This window comes from Nyctereutes procyonoides, unplaced genomic scaffold (assembly GCF_905146905.1).
Source record: "Nyctereutes procyonoides isolate TBG_1078 unplaced genomic scaffold, NYPRO_anot_genome, whole genome shotgun sequence".
NCBI classification, from domain to species: Eukaryota; Metazoa; Chordata; class Mammalia; order Carnivora; family Canidae; genus Nyctereutes; species Nyctereutes procyonoides.
The window spans coordinates 35075001-35093136 of NW_026575126.1; the positions used below are offsets into that span (position 1 = coordinate 35075001).

General features: G+C 42.5%; 2 protein-coding genes and 1 non-coding gene across 3 annotated transcripts in view; 2 read left to right on the forward strand and 1 right to left on the reverse strand.

Annotated features, from left to right (window-relative positions):
* TMEM167B (transmembrane protein 167B) overlaps window positions 1-1942 on the forward strand; it is a 3819-nt gene extending 1877 nt beyond the window's left edge. Inside the window, exons 2-3 of the mRNA XM_055341411.1 lie at window positions 506-637; window positions 1388-1942. Coding sequence (XP_055197386.1) covers window positions 506-637; window positions 1388-1470 — 215 coding nt within the window. The 3' untranslated portion in view covers window positions 1471-1942. The remainder of the gene's footprint in view (window positions 1-505; window positions 638-1387) is intronic.
* Window positions 1943-5855: 3913 nt separating this feature from the next.
* LOC129520360 (small Cajal body-specific RNA 2) lies at window positions 5856-6261 on the forward strand. Its single transcript, XR_008666592.1, has one exon. It is a non-coding gene; the product is annotated as a small Cajal body-specific RNA 2 (non-coding RNA).
* An 816-nt stretch (window positions 6262-7077) lies between these two features.
* CFAP276 (cilia and flagella associated protein 276) lies at window positions 7078-17952 on the reverse strand. Its single transcript, XM_055340922.1, has 5 exons — window positions 17738-17952; window positions 9427-9543; window positions 8796-8911; window positions 8309-8439; window positions 7078-7905 (listed from the first exon to the last, which is right to left on the reverse strand). The coding sequence occupies exons 1-5, from the start codon at window positions 17816-17818 to the stop codon at window positions 7835-7837; spliced, it is 516 nt and encodes a 171-aa protein (XP_055196897.1). The 5' UTR covers window positions 17819-17952; the 3' UTR covers window positions 7078-7834.
* Between the last annotated feature and the right edge of the window lie 184 nt (window positions 17953-18136).

Sequence of the window (18136 nt, forward strand, 5' to 3'; positions counted from 1 at the left end):
TCAACACTGGCCATTCCTGGGAGGCTGATTCCACTAAAGTGATGCGGTGTTCTCAGGACTTGTAGCTCTTTTTTTTTTTTTTTAAAGATTTTATTCATTTATTCATGAGAGACAGAGAGGCAGAGACACAGGCAGAGGGAGAAGCAGGCTCAGTGCAGGGAGCCCGACGTGGGACTGGATCCCCAAGACTCCAGCCTCACACCCTGAGCCAGAAGGCAGATGCTTAACCGCTGAGCCACCCAGGGATCCCCGAGACTTGTAGCTCTTGAAAGAGGAGGAGAAGGTGCAGTGAAATCTTTGTAAGAGGGCTGTCTGCAAGCAATTTGGGGAACAGAGAAGTAACCTTGTCAGTCCCAGGATTTTAGACTTCCTCTTGTCAAGGTTTGGCATTGCTAATTGATTTTAATGTCTTGATATCGCTCTGTTCTCCTTTGCATTCTCAAATGGGATCACCTGTCCCAAGCCAGATTAGTACCAAAGGTGTGTGTGTTTCTTTCTGTAACAGTGTACTCCTTGGATGGGATTCTGGTGTTTGGTTTACTCTTTGTTTGCACCTGTGCTTACTTCAAGAAAGTACCTCGTCTCAAAACCTGGCTGCTATCAGAGAAGAAAGGAGTTTGGGGTGTGTTTTACAAAGGTAAGATCATATCTGGATAGGGAGAGGAGATTGCCATCTCTGGACAGTGAGGTGCTACAAAGTGTGTGTGTGTGGGGGAGGTGGGATAGGTTATTGTGGCATTATATTTGGTTCCACTGTGATATAACTATTTATTTTCGCATCAAGGTAATTTTAATATCCTCCATGTAGTAAAAGCATATAAATTAAAGCATTTTAGACTGGACTGGAATTGTTGTAATATTTTATCAATGAAAAGTTTTTCTGAATTTCTAGAAAGAATATACTGGATTCTCTTTTAAGTTTCATTAATTCAAATGCTTTTCCACTTTTTATTATAGGTAAATCCTACCTACCTAAATGTTTTGTCAAAACAGGGCAAAATACAAAGAGTATGTTAACCTAGAACCTAGAGCTTAAGTCTAATATTTTTTAATTAATTAATTATTTTTAAGAATGTATTTATTCATGAGAGACACAGAGAGAAGCAGAGACACAGGCAGAGGGAGAAGCAGGCTCCCTGTGGGGAGCCTGATTCGGGACTTGATCCCAGGACTCAGGGATCATGATCCAAGCAGAAGGCAGACACTCAACCACTGAGCCACCCAGGTGCCCCCAAAGATAGTATTTAAATGCATTCCTGAGTGTGTTCTTGAGAACCTTGATAGGTCTCTTCATCGTGACTAGAGGTTTCAAAATATCACCTTGAAAGTGAGGACTTACATGAAGGGCAGATGTGATTTCTTTTCTCTTTTTACTTTTGTCTGCTAGCCGCTGTGATTGGAACCAGGCTGCATGCTGCTGTGGCAATTGCCTGCATTGTAATGGCCTTTTACGTCCTGTTTGTAAAATGAATTCCAAAGCATCCATCTCATCAGCTGCCAACCAAGAGGATGAGGGTGAAGAAACTGTCCGGGGCCTGGGCCCAGTGTAAGAGAGCTCAGCTAAAATCATCAAAGTCCCCAAGATGACACCACAGCATCTGCCCCTACTGTATATAGGGGAAATTCCTCCTGGTTACAAACATTATTTATGCTTCAGGGGACTCCAGAAGGCCAACTTCCTTTGACCTGTGTGTGAATCAGTCCTCAGCAGAGAGCATATAATGTCCAGATAAATTACACCCCACGGTGACAAGGTTACATACCTCCTGCATCAAAACCTGTCACCCATTTTGTTCTTCAGCCCATCCTGAGGAGCTTTTCAAACCGAGCCTCATTAGGGAAGGACATAGGCTATATTCACACCTCTTGGAGAATTTTCAAGACTTGACTTTTTCCCCCCCACTGTTTGATTTGGATTTGGCAAATTGGTGGGGGTGGTAGGGGGGGCGGTAGGTGGGTGAGGGGGGAGGAGGGGAATAGGAGTTAAACAATACCAAGAAAAATTTTCAGCTTTGGAAATTTCTCTTTCATATACCCATCTGGGAACAGAAAAGAGAGGCATGGTCCTCACTGCAAAAAGAGGAGAGATGAAATAGCTGTGCTGTGTTGGTAGCTCAAGAGTTTGCCAAGAAAATCTGGGCCTATATAAGATTTAGGAATTATCTGTCTGTGATGAGACCAGAAAGCAGTAACTTGGGATGAGAAAAATGTTCTGTTCACCAGTATCCCCCAAAAAAGACTTCATCCCATCAAATGGTATAGAGAAAATGAATCCACTGTTGTAATTTTCCTAAAACCTTTTTATGTACTCTAAGTTACTGAGTACTAAATAGCGTTACTCAGTCTTAAATGCCATTACTAGGGAAAAGAGAAAGTATTGAAGAAATAATTTTTAATATATTTGCAGTTAGAGTAAAATTTAGTATATAATTCATACACTAGTAAAGTCATTTAGTATAAGAATTTATTGTGATGTTAGATGAATGTTTTGTCATGTTATCCAAGACACAGCCTTATTCTGTGTTTGAGTTGGGTTATTATGGCAATTTCTAATTGATTGCTTGTTTTTCTTGGGCAACTCTTAGTTTTCCTCATATTGCAGTACTCTTTAGGTATCTTGGAAACTCTTTGTATTATAAGAACACAGTAAATTCAAATGAGCGAGAGAAGTTGTTGATATTCACGGGCATGTTTGGACAGTTCATAGAATCCATGGATAAAATGAGGGTGTTTTCTAAAGTAAAGGAAAACAGATGTTTCCAATAGAGATTAATAGGCCTTTCCATGGATATGATACCTTACACAAATCATTTTAGATGACTCAACATTTGAGAAAAGACTTACCCATTTAAAAAAGAGAGTTGGTCTAAAATTAAATTATTGTAAAAAGCCAAGCAAAAGTATAGAAACTAATTGGATTGTCCATTACAGTAAAACTTGACTATGGACAGGTTAGCTGTGGTTGACCCCTATGTGGCAGGAAATTGTTTTTTTTTTCTTATCCCCAAAGAAAAGCTGCTAGGAAGTTTAGGTTCCAAAATAGGCAGTTCAGTGCTTTGAGGGTTTCTAGAGGTGTAGAAAGTCCTCAAGTAAACACTACATGTCTAATCATCTCAGAGTTGTGGCTTTTGCCTCTTCCGGAATTGGCCTGCAGGGTAAATTTCAATGATTAATGTGTTTTCCATTGTCACTTCTGAGGATCTTTCGCATGAGGGAAAGGACATCTATTGGAATAGAAAGGAAGAGTTACACCTTGTAGGTGTGTTTGGGACCTGTTGGCCAGCAGGAATGTCACTCCCTGGAAATACAGGTTTAGCATGTTTTGCACTTATTTTGTAGCTTTAATGACTTGTTTTCCAATAGGGCTAATGTCTCTAAGCTTGGTGAGTGAGCTGCTTCATATTTCATTTCACAGTTCTAGTTCAAACCAATTTTTTCAACCTCCCAGATGGGTCATCTTGACCTAAATTGTTATATTTTGAGATGTTTTCATACAAGAATGTACCAAAAACGTGCACAAAATGAAGGTAATTTACAGCAAGAAACAAATACACAGCTTATTTCATTTCTTGCCTTTATGTAAGCAGATGAGCAGACGGCTGTTTAACTCATTACTTTGGTTGATGTGTCATATATATTTTGACTAAAAATTATAGGAAGTTGTTCCTCTGAGGGAGTCTTTTAGGGGTGGAAGCAGGGGGATAGCAATATTGCCTCAGATTCAAACTGGCATCACCATAAACCCTGAATACCAGGGTGGAATGGAGTCAGCCTTTTATAGTTGAAATACAATTTTTTATTCACCATTGTATTGCACAAATCCTTGAAAATAAAATTTCTTTCCCTACCATTTTTGTCCATTTTATTTGTCACATGATGAATTCATTAAGTGTTCAACAGTCCCCTGGGTTCTACCCAAGTATACCTTTTTAGTTTATTAGTGACTAATAAACTGTTAGTTTATTCCTGTTAATCCCTTGTAATGGTCAGCAAATATGCGATACAGTTCAGAATTTATGAAGGTGTAGTTTCCTCCTTTGAGGGAACTGATACATGTATTAGCTTATATATAAGCATGTATATATGAATAAGTTTTAAAGTATATTAAGTAAGGCAGATAACACTCCATACATTTTATCTACCACTGCTATTGAAATAAAAATATCTGTCATTACCAGTCATAAACTTCATTCAAATGAGATTATCAGGGATGCCTGGGTGGCAGGGCAGTTGAGCTCAGGGCATGATCCTGGAGTTCCAGGATGGAGTCCCAAATCGGGCTCCCTGCATGGAGCCTGCTTCTCCCTCTGCCTGTGTCTCTGCCTCTCTCTCTCTCTCTCTCTGGGTGTCTCTCATGAATAAATAAGTAAAACCTTAAAAAGAAAACAAAACAAAAAATGAAACATGAGATTATCAGGTTAACCATCCCTGCACCCAGAAAATCCTTGAGCCAGTGGGATTCTGACATGAATGGATAGTTTTCCCCTATTTGTTTATTCCAAGTGCACAGTGGAACTGGCACAGTTACAAATTATAAATCCACAAAATTCTTCTGATGTACCTTACCCACACACAAACGTTTTTTGTTGGAAAAGGAGAAAGAAGGAACTGACATGTAAAAAATTGTGTCCCTTGATGTGAAAGGAGCTAATTCTCATTATATAGTCACTACTCATTCTGGAGTTTGAAAGACATGCTTTAATGGACAGTAAGTGAAGGCTCAGCAATATGAAGAAATAAAGCTCCCGGGCACCCAGGTGGCCCAGCGGTTTAGCCCCGCCTTTGGCCCAGGGCGTGATCCTGGACACCCGGGATCGAGTCCTGCGTCGGGCTCCTTGCATGGAGCCTGCTTCTCCCTCCTCCTGTGTCTCTGCCTCTCTCTTGAATAAATAAAATCTTAAAAAAAAAAAAAATGAAATCAAGCTCCCAGTAGTAAGAGGGCTCTTGTAAATGACAGGGATATGCCTTCCTGCTTTTACTCATTTCACAGCCTGACTACTAAGTCATTGGATTTATTATTTCTTTAAAGATTTTTATTTATTCATGAGAGACAGGCAGATACACAGGCAGAGGGAGAAGCAGGCTCCATGCAGGGAGCCGGATGGGGACTGGATCCTGGGACCCTGGGATCAGGTCCTGAGCTGAAGGCAGGCGCTCAACCGCTGAGCCACGCAGGGGTCCCTAAATCATTGAATTTAAATAATCTATTCTCACTTTTCCCTTTGGTAAAATGTTTTCCTTTTCCCTTGGGAGAAGGAGCTCCTGGGGGCGCCGATCCTGGTTAATGGCCAGGGTTGCCCGCTCCATGGGACAGCAGTCATCACCTATAAATCTGCGACTGACTCATCTTATATCCAGAACTTGGATCAAAGACGTGGGTCGAAGATCAAAGGAAAGCTATAGATACGGATATAAATATGTACTTGGGCAAAGATCGTACGTAAGGTAAGCACGATCAGGGCAGCCCCCGTGGCTCAGAGGTTTAGCACCGCCTGCAGCTCAGGGCGTGATCCTGTAGACTCGGGATCGAGTCCCACGTCGGGCTCCCTGCATGGGGTCCCGCTTGTGTGTGTGTGTGTGTGTGTGTGTGTGTGTGTGTGTGTGTGTGTGTGTGGTGTGATGAATAGACAACTACAATCTTTAAAGAGAGGATGGGAAAAAAGACAAGCACGATCTTACGGTCTAGTCTTGCCGGAGTTTGTCCAAACCTTCCCGGGGACCCGGGTTCCCCCTCCGAGCCACGCGAGGGCAGCAGAGCGCACCGAGGGCGCGCCCGGCCGAGTTCGTTGCGCTCAGTGGCTCCTCCCAGAAGCCTCCGGGGCGGAGGCCTTTAAAAGGGGGTACCGACTTCCGGCCCTTCCCGGAGGGAGAGCGGCCTGGGGCGGCGGTGCTGCGTGTGGGGCTGCGATGTGCGTGGAAGGCGCGTGTGGGCTGAGTGAGTGGGCGCGCGAGTGCGGTGGGTCCACGTGGGGCGTGCAAGGCGAGCGTGTGTGCGCCGTCCCTGAGCCCCTCCCCCCGTCTACACCTTGATCTTATTTGATCGGGTTGTGACCCAGCCCCGCCGGGCCGGCCCGAGATGAAAAGCTCCCTCCTGCGAAGCCCCCTCCGCGGGGCGCTGTGCGGCGAGGCCCGCGGGCGGCGGCAGCACCGCGGCCCCGGCACTGGTCTGACGGGGCCCGGAGCTCAGAAGTGATGAATTGATCAGATAGACGAGGCCGGGCCCGTCCCGCGCCGCTGATTATCGAGGCGATTCTGATCTGAGCCCGGCCCCGGGGCGCGGCCGCCGGAGGCCCCGGGTGCAGCCGCAGGCACGGGAGGCTTGTGTGCGCTGCACGGTTTTCCTCCGCCCGTTGCCTTCCCCGCAGGCCTGGCCCTGGTGGCCCTGGTGGACTCTGTACGGCGTCTGACACTGGTTAGGTCTACGGGCGTGCGTGTACGGGTGTTACACACACGGATCCCGTGAGAGCGTGGAGCGCCTGCAGGGTCCTGAGTGCGGGGACTGGCCCCAGCTTTACGGAATTACAATTCTCAGGGAGGCTTTTTTTAAACCTCGATGTATGGGGTCACGATAATAAATTTTTTAAAATTCAGTATCAAATAACCTGCATGCGATGATTACCCAGAGTCCTTCCTCTCTGCCACTTTCATCCGGTCTAAACAGTGAGAACTGGGACGCCCGGGGGCTCAGTGAGATCCTGGAGACGGGGGCCTGCTTCTCCCTCTCCTGTGCCTCTGCCTCTCTCTGTGTCTCTCTCATTTAGAGAGAGAGAACTGAAACTTCATATTGCCACTTGGCAGCAGATGTGATCTGAATAGGCTGGAGTCTCTGGAAGAGGGCTTGTGATAGTTTGATGGTTTAAGGACCCTGTACCTGAGTAACAGGAAGCAGCTTTCTCATCTGAATTATGCAACAATGCATATGCTGTCCAAACTTAGAAATAGGAACTGATCCTAGGGTATTCTGAAAGGTCTGCAGTTTCTTGCCTAATCTAACATCAGGTTCCCCTGAGTGACTTGTAATTTTAGAAACCACATCAATGCATCAGTTTTTAGGTACCTTCAAACCCAAGCACCAGGTTGTTGAATCACGTTTATAAGAATCAAGGACTGTATTTCACAGCACAAATTGACAAAAGGGAATTGGCTCCCAGGCAAGAAGAGAGCAGAGTTAGAGAATGAACAATGGCAAGGAACCAGGACCAGGAAAATGGAACCCTTATGGCAAAGTAGAGTCCAGCAGATGACTAAATTCGGAAGGTCTGACATCTGTTAAGTATGGATGACCTCAGCATAAACGTTAATTCTCCATAGAGCTTCCAGAATTATGGTTTGGTAAGCTCATTAAGAGAATGGGCTGTGCCCACTCTTGTTTCCCTAAAATTTATCTCAGTGTCTGACATACAAGTTTGGAATGAGTCCACTTTACAAAATATGAATACCTGTCCCCTGCTGAAAACAAGATTTTTTTTTCTTTTTTTGATTTAATTAGGCTCCACACCCAGCCCAATGTGGGGCCTGAACTCAAGACCCTAAGACCCAAGACCTCAGCTGAGATCAAGACTGAGACGGTTAACTGAGCCACGCAGGCACCCATGTGCTGTTTAGTTCTAAATCCTTAGCTTTTCAGCAAGATGACTTTCCAAATTGCAAATCTGTCCACGAGGACTAGTTTCTAGAAGTTGGGAAACATCCCTCCCACATTTTAAAAGCAGTTAAGTGGCAACTCTGAGTCCATGGGTAATGCACTTCAGGCTTCATCCAGCAGAAATCTATTTAATGGAGGTGGGCGGCAGTATGTTCCACTATGATTAATTAGTCCAGGGGCCTGTCAACACTAAGTAGAGAAGAAGCCACCATCATTCTTTCGGGAGTAGCCTCCATTGGTGGCAGCAGTGTGAGGGGACACTGTGGAGAAAAGAGAAGAGGGAGTAGGCTGTGAATTGCAAATCCTTTGCCTTTTCTGGGAACCTGTAATCACCCATACATTGCTGGGTACTGTGGAGGAGGTTCTTATAACATCTGGGGAAACTGGCCTATAGAGGACTGATGGGAGATAGCTGTAGGGTCCTCCACTCCCAGATTTCTGTCCTTTGATAGCTAAAGGCTCTGAAAATTCATCTTCTAGTTTATAGGCAGTATGTCCTCTGGTATTAATCTGAGAAAGTGCCAACTTAGTCACTGCTATTCAAAGACCTTCAGTTATCCTTGAAGTTCTCTAATGACCAATCACCTCAATTCCCTGATTCCTGGGTCAATTTAAAAAAGCTCTTGTACCACCCATCTGCCCATCCAGTCTTCTAACCCTTACCTATGGATCCCTGGATGCTGTGGATAGACTCCTTCTTAGGGTTGATCCAGTGTCTGATGTTAGCTCGGGAAGTGACGGAAGGTGGTGGAGGAGGGGGTAAAAGTTCTCCAGGGAATTGGGTCTTGATGATTCTAGAAGATGGTATGGGGAAGAACAGGGGAGAATGAAATCAATCAGAAGAAGAAAGGTGAGGAGGGAAAGAAAGTTGCATGCAGCCTCAAAAATAATGCAGCCAAAGACCTTCTTTATCCTCTGGGAATTAGCTGAATATTTTGTTTGTTTATACAGATGAGCAAAATGCTGGAGGATCTCTATTCACTTTAGTTAATAAAAATACAGAAATTGCATTATAGATGTAAAAAGCACAGAAAAATGTATACAAATGAGTACCTATTGATTATCTTTGTTATTTCCCAGGTGACACTTTACCTTACATGACTGGGTGGCATTGTCCTTAGGGTGGAGAAGTCCTGCCTGCACCACTTACCCATGGATATCCTGGGTGGTCTCCTGGTGTAAAAGTACCTCACTTTTGTTCTTGAATGTCCCTGTGTGGTGGTTGTACAAGGCTGCTAAGCGGAAATCCAGGTCATCCTTTGGTATCTACAGAAGAAGTCAATCCACCCAGGGTTAACTTGCTACCTTTACCTCAACTCTAGTCAAGTTCTGTTGGGCTTACTTTTTCCCCAAAAGCAGAGTGAACTCCTTTTGGGCTTGATGTCCACCAGCTCCTTACACATCAAAGGCATCTTGACTCTTGTCAATATAGAATTGTGTCATAGGTCTAATGGGGCGGGGGGGGTGAGCTCTCACTGGAGATATGGAAATCATATTGTCCTCCACTTGGGCTTAATGGGCCTTATGTCATGTATGGTTATCAGAAGAATGAAAAGTCTGGTGAGAAAATGATTTGCTCCAGATAATCTACTGTAGCAAAACACAAGCCTTCTGACTTCCCAGAGGCCAGATAAATTGATATTAGGCTTTAGGTTTGGTAGGACCTTGGACTAGGGACAAAATAAAGATGCTGATGCCATTGAGGACAGACTACCTTTCAAAAAAGATATATATGAATCTTAAGCAGGTGTGAAGAGAAATAGTTTTTCAATGCTAGGTACCTCAGGATCAAGAAAATAAATATCCCGCCTCGTGGAGGTGATTGTGGGAGTTGAGCTGAGCCGACTCCAGGGTTCCTGTTGCTGAGCAAGGTGAGTTGGGTTCTTATATGGCAGTTTCTGCAAAAGAGAAACCACAGCAGGACCTGGTTAAGGAGGCCTTGCTGATATGATAGCTTCAGTGACATCCATCTCCTTATTCCATGCTAGTGTAACTGAAGCTCAGGGGGTCTCTTCAAAGGGAAAAACGATATGAGGCAAGACTCCCAGGCTTTTGATGCTCTTAGGTTTTCAATATTAGAACTGACAAAAGTTGGCCAGGAATACAGGAAAAGGGGTGGAGTGGGACAGCCGGTGGTGAGTGTGGAGAAGATAAGGAAGATGAGCTCATGTTTAGATGTCCTCTGAGTTTGAAGAAAAGGTTAAGTTGCCTGAATGCAGTCAACAGGTGGAACATGGGAAGTTGAAACTTGAAGGAGAGCTCAGAGCAAGTAATAGAGGTCTGGGGATCATCCACATGAAGTAGTGGCTAAAGCCTGCAAAAAGGATTGTGGCCAAAAGGGCTCATGATTGCACAATATTATAATGGGGAGGGGGAGGAGAGAGAAAAGATACTAAGGTAATCAGAAACAGGAGAATCAGTAAAGTGCAGTGTCTAAGCAGGAAGAGAAGATTTCAGTAAGCAGAGAAGGGTCGCTGTGACTGCAGAAGTGTCAAGGAAAATGTTGGAGAGTCACTCTTCTAAATAGAACCTCATAAACATCAATGTGAAAAGCACACAAGTGATTTCTTCATTTAATGTAAAATGCCACATTGTTCACATCCTTAGTACCTAGAGCAGCGACCTAACACATGGTATTCAAAAATGAAATATTGTTTGAATAATGACTGCATTCCAATGAGTATAGCTTCAACCTAGTAGAAATCAAATTCAATCTATTCAGTGTTGGAACCCTCCTCTCCTCTACATATGACAAAGTGCTTGTGTAACTTGGGTCAGGCATTAATTGAATAGTACGTACCAGACAGTGTGCTGTCACAAAAAATATGATAAATGAAATAAGAAAACTAGAAATACATGATGCAAGCATAGGCAGCTCTCCTCCAATTCCTCAAAGGCTACATAAGCTTCATCATGTCCTCATTCAGCAGAAGAATGAGACTGTCCTCCACTGAGAAAGTAAGACTGTCAAGCATGAATACCATCCTCATATCCATTGTCCTATCTCAAAGAAAGGGATATACCTTTTACTCAAGGATAACCCTTATGAATGGAAAAAGATATTACATTCAAATTGAAGCAAAAAAAAAACCAAACAGGTAGCAATATTTATATTAAACAAAATAAACTTTAAAACAAAGACTGTACCAAGAATCACATAAAGGCATTACATAGTGATAAAGGGACCAATTCAACAAGAGGATATAACAATTGGGAAGATTGGGATGCCTGGGTGACTTGGTCGTTGAGCGTCTGGCTTTGGCTCTGGGCGTGATCCTGGAGTCCCATATCGGGCTCCCTGTAGGGAGCCTGCTTCTCCTCCCTCTGCCTATGTCTCTGCCTCTCTCTCTGTCTTGTGAATAAATAAGTAAAATCTTTTAAAATCTAAAAAACCAATTGTGAATATCTATGTACCCAAAATAGGAGCACCTAACTACTTAGAGCAAATTTTTCCTTAATAGACATAAAGGAAGAAACTGACAGTAATACACCAATATTATGGGGCTTTAACATGCACTTACATCAACGGATAGATCATCCAGACAGGAAACCAACAAGGAAATGACGGCTTTGAACGACTCATTAGATCAGATGGACCTGACACATAGATACACAACATTCCACATATTCTTTTCAAGAGCATACGGAGCATTCTCCAGGAGAGATCACACATCAAGACAAAAAACAAGTCTCAATAAATTTAAGAAGACCAAAATCACATCAAGAAACTTTCCAACCACAGTGGTATGAAACTAGAAGTTAATTAGCAGAAAAGAAAAAAACTGGAAAAAATACAAACAGAGAGGCTAAACAACATGCTACTAAACAACCAATGGGTCAACTAAGCAATCAGAGGAAATAAAAAAATACAGAGAAAATGAAAACACAATTGTCTGTCTGAAGCCTTTGAGAGTTGTAAGAGGGAATTTTATAGTGATACAGGCCTACGTCAAGAAACAAGAAAAGAAAAAGAAACAAGAAAAATCCCAAACAATCTAATCTTCTACCTAAAGAAATTAGAAAAAAAGAATGAACAAAGCCTAACAAAGAATCTAACAAAATTAGTAGAAGAAAATAATAAAGATCAGAGCAGAAATAATGACTAATACACACACACGCACACACACACAGATCAAGGAAACCAAATGAAACCAAGAGCTGGTTCTTGAAAAACATGAAATTGATAAACCTTGAGCCAGACTCCTCAGGAAAAAAGAGAGTGAGCAAGGACTTAAATAAAATCAGAAATGAAGGAGGAGAAATAATAACCAACATCACAGAAACACAGAGAATTATAGCAAAATACCATGAAAAAATGCATAGGATCTTCCTAAACTAAATGAAAAAGAAATAGAAAATTTGAACAGATGAACTACTAGTAATAAAACTGAAATCATAATTTAAAAACCCAATAAACAAAAGTGTAGGACCAGATAGCTTCACAAGTGATTCTGTTAAACATTTAAAAAAGAGTTAACATTCTTTTCATTTTTTTATTTTTATTTTTATTTATTTTTTTTAAGATTTATTTTTATTTATTTATGAGAGAGAGAGAGGGGCAGAGACACAGGCAGAGAGAGAAACAGGCTCCATGCCGGGAGCCCGACACGGGACTCGATCCCAGGACTCCAGGATCGGCCCTGGGCCAAAGGCAGGCGCGAAACTGCTGAGCCACCCAGGGATCCCCACTCTTTTCATTTTTTAAAAAAATATTTTTATTTATTTATTCATGAGACAGAGAGGCAGAGACACAGGCAGAGGGAGAAACAGGCTCCATGCAGGGAGTCCTTGGGACTCGATCCCAGGTCTTCAGGATCACGCCCTGGGCTGAAGGTGGCGCTAAACCTCTGAGCCACCTGGGCTGCCCCAACACTCTTCAAACCATTCTAAAAAATAGAAGAGGAAGGAAGTCTTCCAAATTCATTCTACAAGGCCAGCATTACCGTGATACCAAAATCAGACAGAGACTACGAATGAAAGAAAACTACGAGCCTATATCTCTGGTGAACACAGACATAAAAATCTTCAATAAAATATTAGTAAGTCAAATTCAATAATACATTTAAAGGATCATTCGCTATGATCAAATGGGATTTATTCCAATGATACAAGGGTAGGTCAGTATTCACAAATCAGTGTGATACATCACATTAACAAGGAAGGATAGAAACTGTATGATCATCTCAATAGATGCAGAAAAAGCATTTGACAAAATACAACATCTGTTTATTATAAAAAATCTCAAGTAGATTTAGAGGTAATGTATCTCAACACAATAAAGGTAAATATGAAAACCCGCAGCCAACATCATTTTCAAGGTGAACAACTGAAAGATTTTCCTCTAAGGTCAGGAACAAAACAAGGATGTCCACAATTACCACTTTTATTGAACATAGTACTGAAAGTCTTAGCTGCAGCAATCAGACAAGAAAATGGAATAAAAGGCATCCAAATCGATAAGGAAGAAGTAAAACTGTCATTGTTTGCACATACATGATACTATATATAGAAAACCCTACAGACTACTAAAAAACTATTAGAACTAATAAATAAATTCCCTAAAGTTGCAGAATACAAAATTAATATAAAGAAATCTGTTGTTTCTATACATCAATAAAAAAGTGGAAAGACAAATTAGAAAACAATTCTATTTACAATTGCACCAAAAATAATAAAATATCTAGGAATAAATTTAACCCCGGCAATGAAAGATCTATTCTCTGAAAATTATAAGACACTGGTGAAAGAAATTGAAGATAGCACAAATGGAAAGATACATCATTCTTATGGATTGGAAGAATTAATATTGTTAAAATGTCCATACTACTCAAAGTAATCTACAAATTCAGTGCAATCCCCATCAAGATACCAATAGCATTTTTCACAGAAGTAGAAAAAATAATCCTAAAATTTATAGAACCACAAAAGACTTCGAACATCAGAGCAATCTTGAGAATGACCAAAACTGGAGGTATCACAATCCCAGATTTCCAGATACACTACAAAGCTATAGTAATTAAAACAATATAGTACCTGGGGTGTTTTCTGGCTTAGTCAGAAGAGCATGCAACTCTTGATTTTGGGGTCATGAGTTTGAGCCCTACTTGAGTGTAGAGATTGCTAAAACAAATAAGCTTAAAAAAAACACTATAGTACTGGCACAAAATTAGACACCTAGATCAATCAATTAGGATAGAGAGCCCATAAATAAACCCAATGCTTATATGGTCAATTAATCTATGGAAAAGGATGCAAGAATATACAATAGGGAAGACAGTTTCTTTGATAAATGGTGCTGGGAAAACTGGGCAGCTACATGCAAAACAACAAAATCGGGGCACTTTCTTACACCATACACAGAAACAAAATGAAAATGGATTAAAGACTAAATGTGAGAACTGAAACCACTAAAAGAAAACATAGGCTATAATTTCTTAGGTATTAGCCTTATCAGCATATTTGTGGGTATATCTCCTCACGGAAGGCAAACAAAAGCAAAAATAAACTATTGGAAATACACCAAAATAAAAAGCTTTTGCACAAAGGAAGCCATCAACAAAATGAAAAGAGAACCTACTGGATGGGAGAAGATATTTGCAAATGATGTATCTGATAAGGAATTAATATCCAAAATATATAAAGAACTTATACATAACTCAACACCAAAATACCTAATCTGATTATGAAAAGATGCTTAACATCACTGATGATCAGGGAAATGCAAACCAAAACCACAATGAGATACCACACCAGTCAGAATGACTAGTATGAAAAAGACAAGAAGTAACATAGTGTTGGCAAGAATGTGGAGAAAAGGGAACATGTAAATTGGTGTAGCCATTGGGGAAAACAGTATAGAGGCTCCTGAGAAAATTAAAAATAGAAATCCGAGATCCCTGGGTGGCTCAGCGGTTGAGTGCCTGCCTTCTGCCCAGGCCGTGATCCTGGAATCCCGGGATCGAGTCCCACATCGAGCTCCCTCATGGAGCCTGCTTTTCCTTCTGCCTATGTCTCTGCCTCTCTCTGTGTGTCTTTCAGAATAAGTAAATAAAATATTTTAAATAAATAAATAAATAAATAAATAAATAAATAAATAAATAAATAAATAAATAAATAAATAGAAATCCATACGATCCAGTAACCCCAATACTAGGTATTTACCCAAAGAAAATGAAAATACTTAATCCAAAAGGATATATGCATTATGTTTACTGCAGCATTATTTACAATAGCCAAGATGTGGAAGCAACAAAAGCTCCCATCAATAGATGAAAGGATGAAGAAAATGTGCTATCTATATATATATCTATATATAGCTTTATTGTTTATCCATTCATCTACCTACCTACCTATCTATCCACAATGAAATATTACTCAGCCATAAAAAAGAAAAATCTTGCCCTTTTCCATAACATGGATGGAGATAGATGGTATTTGCAACGTGAAATAAATCAGACAAAGAGACCAATACCATATTATTTCAATTATATGTGCAACCTGAAGAACAAAACTAAACAAGAGCAGAAACAGACCCATAAATGCAGAGAACAAACTAATGGTTGCCAGAAGGAAGGTAGGTGGAGAGATGGGTGAAATAGGTGAAGAAATTAAGACATACAAACTTCCAGTTATAAAATAAATAAGTCATGGGCATGAAAAGTACACCATAAGAAACAGAGTCAGTAATACTGTAATAACGTTGTATGGTGACCGGCGTTGACTACACTTACTGTGGTAGACACTGAGTAATGTATAGGATTGTCAAATCGCTATGCTGGACAGCTGAAATGAATAGGAACACTGTATTTGTCATCTATACTTCAAAAATAATAATAAAAATGAAGAACCTTTCTTCCCTGAAACTAACCTTTCCTTGTGCTTCAGAGACCTGTACCATCTTGGCATCCCCTATACCCAGCCCCTCTCTCATTCCTTCATCACTGTCTTGCTATCACTCTATCACTTTCCCTTCAGAACTAGACTTCTTCAAGAGTCAACATTTACTACCTCCACTTCCTCCCCATTTCCAAACCCTCTTTAGCCACTGCAGTCCAGCTTCTTTCTTAAGCAAGCACTGAAACTGATCTTTATCTTTAGCTACGTTAGGTGGATCCTTTCCAGACCTGGTCTTATTTGGCTTCTGCATTTTCTGGCACCATGATTCTGATTTCCTCGAATGTTCCCTCTATGCTCTGTAGGGCCAGATCCTCCTGATTTTCCTCTAGTTGTTACTGTTCAGTTCCCTTGTCAGCTCTACATTCTCTCTCTGCTCCTTAGTGCATTCTCCAGGAGTTTCATTTCTGGTTTTCGTATTCTCACATTCACTGGATGAGCTCATTCCTTCCTGTGGCTTTGACCACCACATGGATGCTGTGGCTTCCAGAGACACAACTTCAACCTAGAACTCTCAACCATGTTGCCTGCTATTCAACTCCACTTAAATGTCCCACAGGCACCACAAAAGCAACATCTACCTAACTGACCTGAACTTCTTTCTCCCTAAACCGGCTTCCCCTGGATGCCTCATTCAGTAAATGATATCAATGAAGCCCTCAGAAACCTAGGAGCTATCCTAGACTTGTTCCTTCTCTTGAGTGCACATCCAGCCACAAAGTTTCATCAGTCCTGCCCTTGGCAACTTTTTAACATCTGCACCTTATTGCCATCCCCTGCCTTAGATCTTTTATTCCTCCTGGAGGTTTCTGCCTTCTGAGGCTCCTGCCTTCTTGCTGATTCCTCTTGTTCCCACTTCTTTTTTTTTTTTAATTTTTTTATTTATTTATGACAGTCACAGAGAGAGAAGGAGAGAGAGGCAGAGACATAGGCAGATGGAGAAGCAGGCTCCATGCACCGGGAGCCCGATGTGGGATTCGATCCCGGGTCTCCAGGATCGCGCCCTGGGCCAAAGGCAGGCGCCAAACCGCTGCGCCACCCAGGGATCCCTTGTTCCCACTTCTGTTCTAGCCGCCGTGCTTTCCAAAAATACCCATTGATTGTGTCACTCTAGTGCTTAAAATCCTGACGTGATTCCCCAGCACCTCCAGGATGGAATCCTAGCTCAGTAGCATGGTATACACAGCACACCCAGCCCAACAAGGTGACTCCAGCTCCTGCTCTCTTCCCTCCTCCATCTCACATGGATGCTCCAAACATTCTAGACTCTTTGGCCCCAAACAAGGCACTCTTCCTCTCCTTTCCATGTATGCGCACCTGCTGCCCCCTGTGCCTTGAATATCTGGTTCTTGTTTCCTTCTTTCTAAGTCACATTCCTCCCTCACCTGGCCCAGGTAACTCCTAGGTGGATGCGAAAACTCACCTGCTCTGGGAAGCTTTCCTTTAAGTGACACACGATGTATAACTCTGCCACAACACATGTGCTATTGGGCATTTTTGCTGTTGCTGTTGTCAGCTTTTCTACTAGAGTTCCTCTAAAGCAGGAGCCCTAATTAACTCATCTATACATCCTCAGTGTTGAGCAGAATGCTTGGCACATAGTAAATGATAAATGTTGAATAAATCAAAGGAAGCTCTTTGATACTGTTGTCAAGCCACAATTCCTACTGAATTCACCTCATTTTGCAACACTTCAAGCATCCCAAATACTTCTACCAGAAAAAAAGAATCATCTAAGTTCCAAAATCACTGACACCCATACAAAGAACACATTCCAGCATTGGCCAAAAGACAGAGATGGTGTGAGGGTAGATGCATAAAAAGCATGACCTGGTGGCTTCCAGAGGCTTCTCTCCCATTCTACATCTCCTACCTCTTCAGAGAACACTTTTCCAAACAGGGCAAAGGGTGGCTTGGTGGGAACCTGGGCCCGTGTAATCCACATTATACCGAGCATTGCTTTGGGGAAGAAGAGCCCCTTGTTCCTTGGGCTAGAGCTCTACTTCCCTCTCCTCGAGGGCACCTCTGAAACGTTAGCAGACCTGAATACGGAGCCAAGGAGGCGGGCAGAAAAACTTCTCCGGTACCTGACCCAGTGTCCTCACCAGAGTGCTCTAAGTTACCATCTCTACCCATCACGCCAACAGAAAGAAGCGTGCCATCGAGCCTGCTGGGAATCTAAGCAAGAAACCACAGTACCTTGGAAGCCCGGAGTTTCCCCAGGTAGGAGTCATCGTTTTCCAACGTAGGGTGCTGGAGAGGGTCTCGGGGGAAAGGCATGGTAAAAGGCGGAGCGAGACGCGGCTGCGAGGGACGGGAGCCCGCGCAGCCGCACACGACGCACGCGGAGGATCCCGGGTCCCAATTGTTTGGAACGCCCAGTTTCGGTTGCCAGGCAACTCCCCGCCATCTGTGACTGAGGCGAATTCCCTTCGAGAAGGGCGCCACCTGGCGGTCCGGCGCGGAGACACCCCTCGGGAGGAAGCTCCGGGAACGCAGGGCGAAAGCGCCCGCGGCGAACCAGGGAGCCCTGCGTGTGCACTCGGGGGCCTTAGTCGGAAAACGCCGGCCTCCGCCGGGCAGCAGTCCTGCAACACA

Excerpts from the sequence above, each read along its gene's own strand:
- CFAP276 (XM_055340922.1), bottom strand. The coding sequence starts at position 17,818 with ATGCCTTTCCCCCGAGACCCTCTCCAGCACCCTACGTTGGAAAACGAT. Across the intron at positions 8,440-8,795 it reads ACCACCCAGGATATCCATGG|AATCATCAAGACCCAATTCC; the intron begins GTAAGTGGTGCA and ends ACCATCTTCTAG. Across the intron at positions 7,906-8,308 it reads CAGCATCCAGGGATCCATAG|TGTCCCCTCACACTGCTGCC; the intron begins GTAAGGGTTAGA and ends TTTTCTCCACAG.